This window comes from Primulina eburnea, chromosome 10 (genome assembly GCF_022965805.1).
Source record: "Primulina eburnea isolate SZY01 chromosome 10, ASM2296580v1, whole genome shotgun sequence".
Taxonomy (NCBI): Eukaryota; Viridiplantae; Streptophyta; class Magnoliopsida; order Lamiales; family Gesneriaceae; genus Primulina; species Primulina eburnea.
Genome location: NC_133110.1, coordinates 33,545,116 through 33,561,329, shown reverse-complemented (window position 1 = coordinate 33,561,329; position 16,214 = coordinate 33,545,116). Strand labels below are relative to the sequence as shown.

Sequence of the window (16,214 nt, the reverse complement as noted above, 5' to 3'; positions counted from 1 at the left end):
AAAGTCACGATTATTTTCCAACACTTAGAAAAAATTTTGAGATCTAACATTCCACAAAAAATAGTGTATGAAAAGAATCCGATTATTTTTAAGACAGGTATTTTGAAAATCTAAAGTATCCTCGATCTATTTACGAAATGAAGACATGTGAAAGAAAAATATTTCATTAAAAAAAAAGATTGAAGGCCAAGATTACAATAAAAGAAATTGGAAGGAAAAAATTTACAATCCTATTCTAAAACTATTTGACTCGAGCCCGGCTGCTCCTCTTCTTTGGTGTCTTCCTCCTCCTCAGAATCCTTGGGAAGTGATGTCGTGGCTCTCTCAAAGTTGGAAAAGTTTTCTCTATCCTCTGGGATAAGCCCGGCCTCTTCAAATTTCTCGGAGCAATTGTCAAAGCCGGTTCAGAAGAAAGAGTAAGCCAGATCCTCAACCTCCGTCTTTAATTCAGGAGACTGAAGGAAGGAAGCTCGCCATTTATCTTGATAGTGAATGTAGGCAGCCAGGGCAGTCTCATCAGAAGTTGCCCGGGACATTTGGTTCTCTAACTCCTCGGTCAAATAATGACTCTTTGACTCTAAGGCAGAGATAAGCCCCTGAAATGCTTCCTCCCAGGAAGGCCGGCTTCAACATCATCTCGGGCCTTTGCCCAGATCTTCTTGAGTCGTTGCCAATTGCTGGTTGGACGTGTCTAGGGCAGCTAGAAGGCCGGTGACTATTTCTTCATGAGCTGATCGAACCCGGGACAGCTCTCCTTGGAGTTGCTCATAAAGCTCTTGGGTTGCTCGGGCCCGACCACCTTCCTTTGTAGCCACCGCTGCTACCTCTTCGAAAGCCGAGACAACATTTGAACATCGTGTTCAGAAGGAGTTGGCAAAAAAAAAGAGAAAAAAAAAAAGAAAAGAAAAGAGAGCAGAACTTACAAAAAATGTTTGATCTCTCGAAGAGCTTGGGGGTGGGGAGAGAATTCTTCAGATGTGCCTCCTCAGCAGGAAGAAGCATCTGCTTAAGGAGCTTGACTCCTGAGGGGTAGCTCCCTCCAAGAAAATATTGCCCCGGACTTCTTGAAAGCCGAGGTGGAGGGGCTCGGTGAGTGGAGGAGTAGATTGGATTGATCGGGAGGTGCCTCAGTCTCCTACTTTATTGCCCTCAAGGATGACAAGCTCCAGGATTGCAACCTCCTTCATTTTCCTCTAGATGAGAGGAACGCGATCCTCTGAATCTTCCGAGGAATCAGCCCGAACCATTTCTCTCTCCTGTTGGTCTTCAGCCCGGTGGAGCTATCTAGCCTGGCCATCTTTTCCTCGGCCGCAGTAGATGATCGAGCCCCGGAAAGCGTTGGATGGGCCAATTTTTTCTTCTCAGCTGCAGCTTTCTGGGCTACCTATTTTTTATCCTTGGCCGCCTTCTTGGCTGCCCACCTTCTTGGAAAGGCCTCCTGCTTTTCAGAATTATATGCACCAAAAAGGAAAAGAAGATAAGGACAAAAATAATAGAAGGGAAATGTAAGGGAAGAAGTTACCGGGTTGAGCGCCTGAGCCTGTCACTTCATCAATTACCTTGTCTATAGGGTCCTCAGACCGGACACTCAACCCGTAAGCTACTAGATTCTCCTCGGTCAACAGGGAGGAAGAAGAAAACTTTTTCCCCTCTACCAACTCTTGGCTTCGGGTGTAACGCTCCTCAAACTTGTAAGACCAAGGAAGAGGGAGTTGTGAAGGAAGAGTAGGAAGGAAACCAGTCAAGCAATAAAGAGGAGTCGGGAGGCAAATATAGAAGAAGTGTCCTTTCCATTCCTTCTGAGACGAAGTAATATCGTCAAGGAAGCGAGCTTTCAGTCAGGCAGATAACGAGAAAGCATTATCTCCCATCCGACAAACAAAAAAATAATGTAAAATGAGGAGGGTTCATCATTTTGTATGAGCGAAGGTGAGTGATCTCAACCGTTGGCCTAAAGATAAATTGGGCGATCAGGATGCATCTTGGAAATTGTGCAGGGATATGAAAAGACGGTTTCAGAAATCAAGGCGTCTCAGACTGATCCCTTCCTCGGAATTCAGAATGTTATGGCTGTTCAAATTCTAGGGCACACATCATCATGACATCTGCCCTACTGCCCGAGAATACAAAACGAAAAAAATCTTCTAAGCCGGGGAGGCATGAGGCCCCAACATCTTATCTTTAGCCCGGGAGGTATGAGGCCCCATCATCTTATCTTATGTCTGAGAGGCATGAGGCCCCAATGTTTTTATAGCAAAAATTGATTATCTTTCCGAAGAAGTCCAAGCCTCACTAATCGGGACGACAAGTAAGACTCTAGCCCGAATATTTAAGGAAGGGGTGGTGATACCCCGGAAGAGTCCGGGTCATGGGTAACCCAGTACATTAAAAGGATAGCCCAGATCGTGATAAATTTGCAGATGGAGCTAATAAGTAACCGGGTAGGTGAGTGCCCAAAACGTCATTTACCCAGGCAACCAGAGGCTCGAGTTTTCTTAACTGCTCGCAAGCGCACGATGTCAAGTTATAGTAAAATGTACTTTTGAGTACAAGTGTCGATCCCACGAGGAGTGTGTATAAAAATGTATATCAATTCTTGTAATTAAAATAGCCAAGACTTTATCTAGAAAAATCAATAATCAGATTTGTTTGTTTAAACGAATTAATTGAAAACAATGAATTAATTAGATCACCGAATTGAGAAATATCAATGAGAGAAAATATCTAGAGAAATGATTTCACAAAGTTTCCACGATAATTATTCATTGTTGAGTTTATATTCCTGAATTCCAATTATTTAATGACCAAGAACACTTAGATTATTTTATTCCCTCTTTCCCAAGTGACGAATAACTGTATCTATCAACTTCGATTCAATTACTCCTAATTAGAATCTAAATTTCATAGATAAATGCAAACAATGTTCTTACTAAGCCTCGCTAAAGTTATACGCCTTCCGAACGCTATAAACATTTAACGATATGTTCTAATGATCTATAATCCTAGTCCCTCTCCCGAGTTGTAGAATTAATCAAACAACAACAATTTATGGCCAGTAAATTGCAGTAAAATAAACACATAGAAACACAAGTAAACATGAAATGGAATTCAATCTTATAAAATAACCACGTCAAATCATCGTGTCCACAAAGCTACGTCATTCTCTAGACTGGAAAGTTAGTTCATCACGAAATTCAAGAGAAAACAAGACATGTTTGTGATTCTAGACATTGCTACGCAATAAAATAAAGAAACAAAGGAAAAGATAACAAATTCGAAGTGTCGTCTCTGTCCCCAGATCCGTCGTTCTTCGTATTTGTGATGGTTCTCCGCACTCTGAATCTCTATCTTGTTTAGGCGCTCCGTTTCTTGCGTCTTTTTCTCCCTGGACGGCTGAAGATCTCCTGTGTTTCTCCAGTGACGGCTGCTAACCCCGAGTTTGACCTAGTTCGCGCAATTTATAATATTCTGGATGCGGCGCACGCGAGTTGCTGTTCATCTGCCCGTGCATGTTTGCGCGCGGTCGCGCATGAAGTCGCGCTGGCGCGCGTTGCTCTCGGGTCTGTACGCGCGGGTGCGCATGAACTGGCGCGGTGGCGCGCCAGCCACTGTCGATCATCCTGCACATCATTGCGCGCGGCTGCGCGTGATCTCGCGCGGGGATCACGCGCGGGCGCGCGTGAGGCTCTGTCCGAGGCTTGAGTGTATGTGCGCGCGACTGCGCGTGAAGTGGCGCGATGGCGCGCGCACTTCTGTCCCATGGCGTGCTCGTGGTCTTGCATTTCTTGGTTCACTTGGCTTCGTGTCCGCTATTTTCTCCATTCCTGAAATGACAACATAAACAAACCAAAAACGCGTAATTATGTTCGAAACAAGCATAATTCAAAATGGATTCAAAGGTAAATTAAGTGCAAATCTTGCACTTATCAGCGAGAGCAGGTGATATTTTATCTCGTTAAGCGTATCTGACAGAATCATACTGATTTGACGTGATGAACATGACAGATCGGCGTGACATGAACTTCATAGTAGGTGATTATAAGTGGTAAGTAAGCACTGAAAACAAGGAAAAATCATTATCTTCCTTCCTATAAATAGCAGGTTTGTTTTATATTAAGCGGATTGACACATATACACATCAGTGAAATTTATTTCTCTGGTTTTGTTCATCTTCATCTGCTAACTTAAACATCAGAGTGGTCACGACAGATTCCCCTCCGGCACCCATGCACGTGTTTGTTTTCATGTTTTCAGAACATCATTGCAGCTATATTCTTGGGAGATAATCTTGATTTGGGATATATCTTACAACTCATTTTTCCTTCATCAACTTCATATCAAGATTCGGTAGATTGCTCAACCAAGCTCATCCTATTCACCCGGATCTCATCAATTATGTTTTAGGATGTGGCAATGTTATGCACGGGTGAACTTTATTCATTGATTTATTATATCTTAGTTGGTTAATTTACACGGCATTAATTTGTTAACTTCAATGCCATAAACAAAGAGACTGCCCATTTACTATAAATAGGAAAATAGAGGGGTTATTTGCCAAAGATGGTGTTAATAATCTTTGAATGTTGTATCATGTTTGGGGAAATAATATTTTTGTTTTTATAGTTCCTATGTTTTTCATTCTTAGTATTGTTATTCCATTCACAATCTTTGTGCATTTATTTGATTTTTTTTTTAAAAAAAATCACAAATCGCAAATATTTTGTACTATATCATCATTTTGTGCACACGTTAATATTTTTCGACTATACGTCAATATTTTGATGGATATGGATTCAAATTGAAAAATAAATTATGAGTAGTACAGTAAGATCGCGAATTGACCTAGAACAATATATCAATTAATTATAATACTTCGTTAATTCATATTAGAGTAGGTCTCATGTGAGACCGTCTCACGGATATCAATCTGTGAGACGGGTCAACCCTACTCATATTCACCAAAAAAAGTAGTACTCTTAGCATAAAAAGCAATACTATTTCATGGATTATCCAAATAAAGATCCGTCTCACAAAATTTGACCCGTGAGACCGTCTCACACAAGTTTTTGCCTTCATATTATGCTGATTTTGTTTTTCAAGAACATTAAGTTGATAATTATCTTAAAACAAGAATTTTAATTAAAAAGAATTATATTAATTGAGTTTAATATAAAAATTTCGCCGAATGCTTTGTGCAATTAGTAATTGTAATTGACTTGTAATCAAGTATTATAATCAAGTAATAAAAAAAATCTTAAATGCAATATAGTTCACATTAAATTTCAATAATAGCTTTATTTTCATGTATTATTTATATTATTATTATAATAAATTAAAGTTAAGCCCTAAAATAAATAACTTTTTAGCAAAAACTTATTTATCAATTCAATCAAAGGAGCAACTCATGTGACAGGATTAAAGGTGCATATAGTCTAGTCGAAATATGACAATCATAATATTGAAACTTATTTGAACATGAATAAGTCTTTTTGGTATTCTAAGCATACTGATATTTGAACTAATATATTAATTTCTACGTGACTCAATTCTCGATATAGTTCGAATATTATAATGCTCGAGTTTGATTAGATTTAAATTTTGTTTTCAAACTCATTGAATTTTTAATTTCTAACTTGATCTCGATTCATGAAAATTTCAGATTACTCCTGTCGTAATCATATAAATAAAAATAAATTTAGATAATATATTATGGGAAAAAAATCATGCTATAACAAGAATGAGTAGGTCTCTTGTGAGACAGACTCATGAATCTTTATATGTGAGATGAGTCAACCCTATTGATATTCATAATAAAAAATAATATTCATAATCTAAAATATAATATTTTTCATAAAAAAAACTCAAATAAAATATTTATCTCACAAAATATCATCATAAAACAATGTCATACAAATTTTTGTTAACAATAAAAGAATCTGGCATTGGGTGAATGAGTGTGCATCGCTTTCAAATGCGGTGGGTAGACCCATCTCCCCATTTCCGATTACGGGAAATCCTGTAATTTCACTTTTTCGCACGGAAGGGAACCGAGGTACTATCTCTTTTAAACTTTTTTGTTTTTAGAATCATCGTCTCTGCGCTTACAATCTTGTAAGATCACCCTTTTGCGTTTTTTTCTTTTGGAAATGTGGGTGCCTCAGTTGCCGTCGAATCGTTTGATTTTGTGCAATCTTTGTGGGTTGAACTGGTTATATGATCTTATGATTGCTTCTTGATTAGCGATTATGATGAAAATGAACAAAAGTTTGTGCTTTATGAGTTCAGATTTGTATTTCCAAGTTTATTCACACTGCATTACGATAACACACATATCATCATTGTATCCGTTGAACCCAACATCTATGCTTCTCTGGATTTTTTGTTTATTCATTTTATGTTACGTTCTTCCCATGTCTATGACCACGCACACCTGGTTTACGAGCAGGTAGTTTTAATGGAGAGCTTGACGAGTGCTCAGATAAGATTGAACCCGACATACTCTTTTAGTGATCGGAGACGAAATTCTACATTTTTTCCGGCATTAAATCCAAGAGCTGCCAGGAGGGTATTTATTACCCCTACCAGGCTGATAAGAAATCCCAGATCCTTTTGTCTGGTTTCTGTTTCTGTTCAATCACAAGAGGCCTCGACGATGGAGCATTTCGACAACACCGTTCCCTCCAAAGGTACAACTTTGCTTTGGTTTATAATTCTGTTTTTAGCATGCAACATGCACATTATGTGATCAACAATTATTCAATACGGTGACAAAAGAATGCAAGATTGTGTTTTAGTTCTATATATTTTGCCAAAAAGTTTGATAACTCTGACCAGAACTATTGTAACCTTTGCTGGCATCTATAGCATGAATTGGGAGTTGCTCACGTGCGTTGTATTTTGATACATTTATCTTGCATATTATTGATCATGGATGCATAAGATTTATGCTGATGAATGCCTATCATATGTTATTGCTTATGGATGGGTCTTTTCTTTGTAAGAAATCCTTGAGGTATGGAGAGCTGCAAATGCTGTATGCTTTGACGTGGATAGCACTGTTTGCTTGGATGAGGTATTGATGAGCTTGCCGAGTTCTGTGGAGCTGGAAAGGCTGTTGCTGATTGGACTGCCAGGTTAAACGACATTATTTGTGTTGCAGTTCTCTTTTAAATTTTTGCTTGCATTTTTCTTTCTCGTCCTTTCTGTTACCCTAACCTTTCTATGGAATTGAGTATGTTATAGTTTGGTTTTGCTAGGGCAATTAGTGGCTCCGTTCCTTTTGAGGAGGCATTGGCTGCCAGATTATCTATTTTCAATCCGTCACTCTCTCAGGTGCAAGATTTCCTTGAGAAGAGACCTCCAAAAGTACGAACCTTGCATTCTGTTTTGTTTTGTTTTTTGTTTTTTTTTAAAACAAGTTATTGTTGGAATATCTTGAAAATAACGAGTTGGATTTAAAATGACTGCTTATTCACATGCATTTGGCGCGAGAAATATTGCCTTTCTCATTTGTCAATACATTAGAAGCAAATAGATATTTTATATGCTCTGTATATCTTAAAGTCACAATATAACAATCTAGGTTCATGATGAGAAGAATAAATTATATATTTCTTAACCAAAAGTATTGATTGATTCATGCGGTTGTTTAGACTTTCTCCTGGAATTGATGCATTGGTGAAGAAACCGAAGGACAAAAATAAAGATGTTTATCTTATTTCTGGTGGATTTCGTCAAATGATAAATGTAAGCACTGTAATTTGAGTCTATGGACTCAGTTGATTTACTTGTATAAACATGTAGCTATGGAAATGTATCGCACGATTTGATTCTCTAATCTTGAATATTTCTTTGAAGTCCGTTGCATCCATCCTCGGTATAGCCCAGGAAAATATGTATGCAAACCAACTTCTGTTTGGAAGCTCTGGTGAGTTTTAGGATTTGATGCTAATGAGCCAACTTCAGCGGAGGGAAAGCCACTGCTGTTGCAAATGTGAGGAAGGTTGGTTTCATTGTTGGTGTATCTTTATGTCAATAGATCTGTCGAAAAGCCTAATTACATTTTTTTTAAAAAAAAATTGGGTTCCAGGTTCGTGGACACTCGTCATTAGTCATGATTGGAGATGGTGCAACCGATCTAGAGGTGAGAAAATTCTGTTTCTTTTTAGTACAGTACTCATGATCTCCTTCCAGATAGTTTTATTTCAAAAGTTGAAATGACGGCCTAGTTATATAGTGACGTAGTATTTATGTCCAAGATATTTCGGGCACGTATATGTTTTGAGTGTTGGTGCCAACAATTATCTCCCTCACGCTCTGTCACTCAAGTTCTTGGCCTAAATCATATGATTGTGTTAAAAATCCTGATCTCTCTTGCACATCAACCTCCTGCGGACATCGAGTTCTTATTGATGTCACGGTATAAGATCTTGCCAACTAGATTCTCTTGTATCTCTTGCTCCAGGCTCGTAAGCCAGGAGGCACTGACTTGTTCATTTGCTACGGGGGAGTTAAGCTTCGACAAGCAGTTGCTGGCAAGGCCGATTGGCTGGTTTTCAATTTCAAAGACTTGATCAACTGTTTGGACTAGTTTCTTGCACCCTATGTTTTCCTTAATTTTTCTGCCGAAATCCACTGTCTGGTAAAGCTCTCTGGAAAACTTGCAGATCTATCTCGCACCAAGTAAAATCATCATTTTTTGTTGGGACGGTGTTCGACTATAGTCGAAAAATGTTTGCTTGAATAAGAACGATGAACCAACTGAAAAGTTATTTTTTGCCCACTTGATTTGTATGGGTTCTTTTGCATATTTTTTCGCTTGCAAGATCCACAAGCACACCAGTTTCTCTTACTTTCAACCATCATAATATGCTAAAAAATTAGTATTTACATTTTAAAGAATATTTGAGGAGTCAATTTACATGATTTATCTTTTTCCCTCCATCTAATGTTCAAGGGAGAAAATAAGGAGTCGGGGCTTGATTTTATTAATGGTTGATTTCAAATTAAAATTAATTATAAAGTTAACTACAGTAGTATGAATAACCATTTTATTTACGTATTAACAATTAAAAAATAATTAAGATAAATTTCGAGTTATATATGTACACAACAGATAAACAAAGTGATCATCTACTTGTTGAGTTTGATTCGAAGCTCAAACAATTTATTAAAAATAATTATATTATGTCAACAAAATATTAAAATCCGAGAGCTATCGAACAAAGTTTATTAGACTTATTCTATTAAAGAAAATTCAAACTTTACTCGTGTTCAAAAGTTTCAATATAAATTTTATATGTTTTGAATTAACTCGAAAAACTCAAGAACCGACTTAATTTTTTCCGCAACTATACTATGCCGGTTCAATCCGAAATAAAATTTTCTAATTCATTTATATTTTTTAAAAATTAAAATTGAATTTTGAGCATAAAATAAAATTATACTGGCAGGCAGTCCACAAATCACAGCCCGTGGCTTCTTTCTTTGCGGTCAAGTGAATGCCGATGGTAATAACAATGGAAGCCGTAGTTTCTCTTCGAACAATGAAACCTAGCCTACATCGTACGAACCGCACCTTCCGCACAGTACCCTTAGCTTCGGTCGCCTCTGCTACTACTGACCCAAAACTCGGGCCCGGGTCCCTCGGGCAACGCACCCGCCCCGATTTCCCCATTCTTCACCAGGCAAGTTCTGCTGCGTGATTTTCGTTTTCTTGTCTGTTTTTCTTCATTTGATGAAGTGATATCATTTTTGGAGAATTGATTTACTTGCAGGAGTTGAACGGGAAAAGGCTTGTGTATTTGGACAACGCCGCCACGTCGCAGAAGCCGACGCATGTCTTGAAGGCTTTGCAGAACTATTACGAAGGTTATAATTCGAATGTTCATCGAGGAATTCATTATTTAAGGTGAAGTTCTTTTTGGAATACGATGCTATTGCGGCTGGTTAATCTGTTTCCGGGTTTTTTTTTTTTTTTTTGCTTTTTAAAAGTTGTATTGTTTGTACGTGCAGTGCAAAAGCTACGGATGAATATGAATTAGCAAGGGCAAAGATAGCAAATTTTTTAAATGCTGGTGATTGTAGAGAGATTGTGTTTACAAGAAATGCTACGGAGGCCATAAATTTAGTGGCTTACACTTGGGGCCTTGCGAACTTGAAGCAGGGAGACGAGGTATAACCTGTCAACCTTGATATCGGTGATAGAACGAAAATCTTAGATTTATGTGCATAATCATGCAATGTAGGAGGGCTACATTGAGTATCTATTAGTTAATACTTCGTATGTGTATTTCTTTCTATTTAGACTACGTTTTAATCTGTGTATTTGTGTTTAATCTATGCTGTTTTTACTTCTTGTTTCATGTTACATTAGTAAAGGGTGATTGATTTGTTATTTCAGGTTGTACTTACAGTTGCAGAACATCACAGTGCTATTGTACCTTGGCAATTTGTTGCTCAAAAGACTGGTGCAGTTTTAAGATTTGTGAGTTTAACAGAAGATGAAGTTCCGGATGTAGAGAAACTAAGGGAAATGCTTTCTAGGAGGACAAAGCTCGTCGTTGTCCACCATGTCTCAAACGTGCTAGGTGAGTGAAAATCTCTTGTGATGATGATCCAAGTACCCGAGTAGCCTGTCTGCAGAAAGCACAGTTTAGTTAAACCAAAGAACTTGCTTTTTATGAACAAAAATCTGAGTTTGTGGTTCGTTTTTTTCAAGTTTGTTCGTATTGATTTATATGTGAAAAAGTTAATTTCATTCCTTTGTTGACCAATTCATGTTTTAGAGTCCAAATGATGTAAATGCACTTCCTTTTTCATTTTCAGTGGGTTTGTGACATTTAATGTTATTAGGCTCTATTCAGTCTGCTTGTTATTGCGGTTCTTCACAGTAAGGCCTAAATATATTGAGAGGGTCTGCATCAGAAAGTAAAACGTTGAAGATAAGCTATGGAAATTGTTGCACAGAAACTAGCACTCTATAGTCTTATACTCAACAGGCACTGGAAACAGTGGCCCAAAATTTCAAAATATCATTTTACCTAAAGAATAAGTCGGCGTTCCTGCCACTTTGATTTTTCGATGGGGACAATTTTGCTGTCTTGAGACCTATAGCTTATTCTTCATTCATCACAACCCCATAAAGTCTTTGTGAAGTCATTTTCTAAGGATATGTATTTGTAAGTTATTTTTTTGAATTCTGTGCTCTGTCTATGGGTCATATCATATCTTCAAAGAAATTATTTTGATGTTGAAACACGGTCTTTCCTTCAACTTTACATATTCTAGAAGATTCTAGTAAATACCTAAATTCATGTCTCTGCTGTTGTTTAGAGAGTGTTGCTATTTCAATTTAATTTAGCAAATTTTGTTTCCTATCAAAACAAAAGAAGAAAATTGATTTTATAGCTTTCTTGTTAGAATTGATTTCTGAATTTCCCTTACCCTTATTCTTGACAATAAGAACTTTTGTTCTGTTAAGAAGCTAACTTTTGATTCCTCACGTATACTGTAGTTACACCTCTTTCTCCTTTTCTTCTCCCATAGCATCTGTTCTTCCGATTGATCAAGTTGTGACTTGGGCACATGATGTTGGAGCGAAAGTTCTCGTTGACGCATGTCAAAGTGTTCCGCACATGGTGGTTGATGTGAGGAGCCTTGATGCTGATTTTTTAGTTGCTTCTTCTCATAAGGTGAAGGCCTTTCTTTACATGTTAACACATGAGTTTCACAAGTGGATTTTTCTTCGAAACATATCAGTGATTATTTGAAGTTAAGCATTAAAAGTGCTTCAGATGTGTGGACCTACAGGCGTTGGATTTTTGTATGGTAAAAGCAATCTCTTGTCTGCCATGCCTCCTTTCTTAGGTGAGCCTCTTAGGATTAACCACGCACAACAATCTTGTTTTTCCTATTATGAGCATCTCTAAAGTTCTTATTCCAATTGCTAAAGTGAGAATACTCGCTGTTCAGTAATTTAGATTGTCCCCTCTAAATCCTTGACACTCTTCTCAGGTGGTGGTGAAATGATTTCAGATGTTTATTTAGATCACTCCACGTACGCTGAACCGCCGTCCAGGTTAGATGTTTACTTTCAAAATGGCTTATATTAGCTGTAAAAGTTAGTGGAAAGAGAGATTGTTGGATTCAGTGTACTTTTGGAAAATGAATGTAGAATATTGTTTCAACTAAAATTATTGTTTGTTGCTTGGCAAATGTAATCAGAAGTCTTATTTGTGATTCCTGCAATTAGTTTAAAGTTCCACCGCCCTGACATAAAATACATTCGCACGTTGAAAGGAAAGCTGATGCTAACCATTAAATTTATTTTTGATTGAGACTTTGTTTCTTATGAGGTACTAGTTTCCAATTCTACCTCTCATATTTGAAAAGCCACTCTTGGATTTGTCGAAAAGAGTATGTTTTTAGAAACCCACTTTTAAATTCGGCAAACCCATCATAGTTCGAGAATGTATTTCAAGTCAAACCAACTCAACTATTTGGTATGTGGGAATCTGCAGTACAGAAATATTCCGTTGATTGAGTGATATATATATATGATTTTAGCTAGTTTCTGTATGGTTGTATGTTGTTCTGAATTACTGTACGTAATGATGTATTATTCTCTCATAAATTTTTTTGCTATGGAAATCAGGTTTGAGGCTGGGACTCCTGCTATTGGTGAAGCCATTGGATTAGGAGCTGCAATTGACTATTTATCTGGCATTGGAATGCAGAACATTCATGATTATGAGGTATGTTATGATAAAAATGTCACTAATTTTACGCGAATGAATCTTTTTTGGTTTTGATAACCTTGCTCATGTCTACTTAAGGATACAATCTCATTCCTTTATGACGATTTTGTTCTCTCCAAGAAATATGAATTTGTTTTAAAATGATAACTAATTTATATTTTATAGGATAATGAACATCTAGTTTGTCTACGCTTACAGAGGTTTGTTTGTTTGTTCTATTTTTTTTGTTTCAGGTAGAGCTTGCAGGCTATCTGTATGATAGCTTACATTCGGTACCCAATGTTCGTGTCTATGGTCCAGCACCTTCAAAATCCAATTACAGAGCAGCACTTTGTTCTTTCAACGTGGAAGATGTTCACCCAACAGATATTGCCACTTTTCTTGACCAACAGGTACATATTCAGCATCCTTTTCTTGCAAATTATCTCAGATTCTTTGAACATCAGCAACAAGAATCAGAACCAATTTATAAGTAAAAGAAAATCTCTGCTGTGTAGTGTGCACATAACCATCACATACACTACTACACAGTTTTCTTTAGCATGTCTTTCCAATATCTCCATTCGGCTTTTCGTAACAAATTATGATTCCTACCATGTTCTTTTTTCAGCATAGTGTAGCTATTAGATCAGGTCACCATTGTGCTCAGCCCCTTCATCGCTATTTGGGAGTCAATGCAAGCGCACGGGCGAGCCTCCATTTCTACAACACTAAAGAGGATGTAGACGATTTTATTCGGGCTCTCACTGATACTATCAACTTTTTTGCATCTTTCAAGTAAGCAACAAACCAAATGAGATGATCAAAAAGGGGTTTAGAGAGGAAAGAGGGAGGCTTTGCGATACAACATTATTAGATTTTTATCCTGTGAATATGACTCTGGTAATGTAATACACAGAAGAGCTCGGTTCCTCGTCTGTAACATTTATTTTTGTTTTTAATACGTAAATTAATTTCTATTTTTCTTCTCAAACTATCATTAGTTTCTTTCAATTGTTAATCGAATAGAAAGCTAAATTTGAATTTTCTTGTTATTATATTTCGTGACCATCATCTGGAACAGGAAAATCACAATCTTCGAGTATATATCATCTTTCTCCACAATCATGTTATCGAAAATGATGCAAGACAGGATAAATACCATTGACAAGAAAATATCCATGTTATACTCGTTCCCATTCAACTCAAACCGCACCGGAGGGGATTCGCCCTTTACAAGGTTTAAGAACAAATTGGATATCTCCAGCACATTGATTTCGTTTTGCATCCTGGTATGTAGAAGTATGCATGTCCATAAATCTTTCGATGTAACTGCCTGCAGTATAATTGAAAGTTCTTTTTGGTGTCTACTTTGATATGGTCCTGCTCAAACTGTTGAACAATTTTTCCAAGCCCAATACATACAATCAATGCTTCCAAGCATCCTAGGAAATCCCCTTTGAGCATTTTCAATAGTTAGTCGAGTAACATCTTCATATGTTGGTTGCCTCAAATACTGCTAAGCAAATATGTCATACACCACCCTGCAAAATGTTTTCAAACATTCCAACATTGTCGATGCACTTGTTCTGAAGTATTCATCAACATCGCCCACTACATCATATGCAAGCAGTTGGACTGCAGCTGTAACCTTCTGAAGTGGTGACAACTCAAGCATACCGGTTGCGTCCCTCCATTAGACAAAACAAGGTACATTGGTTTGCCAATCTTCAATAAATCTAAAACACAAATATCTCTTTATTCGAAATTGTCTTAAAAAATCTTTCTCATTGTAGACAGGATTATCAACGAAGTAATATTTATATAATTTCTCAGGCCCGACCATACGTTCTCGATCTTTTTTTCCTTTTGTAGCCACATTTGTAGCTCAACTCTCCCATTTGAAGCAAAAAAGTTGTGTGCTCCAAAAATCGATAGCTTGGTTGTCATCTTGTCGTGAATAAAAATTGATCATAAGATTGGAAATTTCATCATTCGATGATGGTGATGATGAAAAAGTATAACTCTTGTGCGCATAAAAAACAAATTGTGAGTGAAATTTTATTAATTATTTGAAAGAAATTGGATTGTTTTTAGAACGAAAGTGCGAGAAATTTGATTTTCTGAAACTATAATTAAGTGAATTCATAGGAGATTGAAGAATATAACCATTATTAGCCGTTGGAGATTTTTATGCAATTTTTTTTTATTTTTTTTCCTATTTTTAATTTTTAAATTATTTTCTTTTTTTTAAAAAAAATAAAGCTAAGTTGATGTTGGTCATTGATCTCCAAGACAAATAACCCAATTTACTCTTTTATATATTTTAAAAATGTTTTGTTAATTAAAATTTTAAAATTTTTATTATTAATTTTCATAATTTAAAAAGGCTAGATTGGTCAGATCTTTTTTTTTTTTACAAAAAAATAAAATAAATGTTGCAGGCAGGCTTCACCGCAAAATTTGACTCACATTTCTACCGCTTTAACAACCTCAGTACCAGTATTTTCTTTCATTTTGAAAAGGGCCATGCCGGTACTGCTTCTTGCGATCAAATATCTCTTCGATTGTTTTAGGTCGTAGGTAGCAAATCTTGTTGTCAGAGATCATTTATGTCAGCTGTAAATCGACGAAGGAATTCATGTGAGGCCCGTCATGTGGGCTTCCTCGCCCATTGTACACACCTAAGGAAGTCTTCTTTGCCTCGACTATAGATGAACATTAAAACAGATTGCGAACAAGGCAGAAAGTTACGACCATCGAGTTTATGACACGTGATGAAAAGTGGAGACACATCACCCAATGAGGAGGTACTGTTGGAAGAGGGCGTCAAGCTATTCAAATCTAGATACCATGTAGTTTTATATAAGAAAGTATATGATGAATAAGATATTCATTTAGTGAACCGGGAAATACAACCCACACTTGTACAAATCAAATCAATAGATAACAACATAATTTAATCTTTAGTTTAAAATACAAAACAATAGATGAATATTTATCTAATAATTCAAATGCTCGTCTTTATCTAATTTATGATGACTAAGTCTGTTCTGAGACGGTCTCACAAATTTTTATCTGTGAAACGGATTAACCCTACCGATATTCACAATAAAAAGTAATAGTCTTAGCATAAAAAGTAATACTTTTTCATGGATGACCCAAATAAGAGATCCGTCTCACAAAAATACGACTCATGAGACTTCTCACACAAATTTTTGTCACTTAGTATATTCAACATTTATTTTGGTCGCTTGGTATGAACATCGACCTTGACCAAATCACCCCATTCACAACATATTATAAAATACGTCACTTTTAAAATAAAATGTATCACCCTACTTAAACAAAATAAAATTTTCTTCAAATTTCAATAATTATCTTTATGATTACTGTAATCAGGCTAACTAATTATGTAAATAAATCTTAATAAAAAATCATCATTACTTAAATTAATTTAAACTATGAAAATAAAAT

The 16,214-nt window shown here is 36.6% G+C and overlaps 1 protein-coding gene and 1 pseudogene across 1 annotated transcript; both read left to right on the top strand.

The window, feature by feature from the left end:
• The first annotated feature begins 6,058 nt into the window (after positions 1 to 6,058).
• LOC140803315 (phosphoserine phosphatase, chloroplastic-like) lies at positions 6,059 to 8,901 on the top strand (annotated as a pseudogene).
• A 547-nt stretch (positions 8,902 to 9,448) lies between these two features.
• On the top strand, positions 9,449 to 13,688 carry LOC140803313 (cysteine desulfurase 1, chloroplastic). Its single transcript, XM_073159148.1, has 10 exons — positions 9,449 to 9,686; positions 9,777 to 9,910; positions 10,015 to 10,174; positions 10,403 to 10,589; positions 11,548 to 11,693; positions 11,796 to 11,868; positions 12,016 to 12,079; positions 12,656 to 12,755; positions 12,992 to 13,150; positions 13,369 to 13,688. The coding sequence occupies exons 1-10, from the start codon at positions 9,501 to 9,503 to the stop codon at positions 13,537 to 13,539; spliced, it is 1,380 nt and encodes a 459-aa protein (XP_073015249.1). The 5' UTR covers positions 9,449 to 9,500; the 3' UTR covers positions 13,540 to 13,688.
• The last annotated feature ends 2,526 nt before the right edge of the window (positions 13,689 to 16,214 follow it).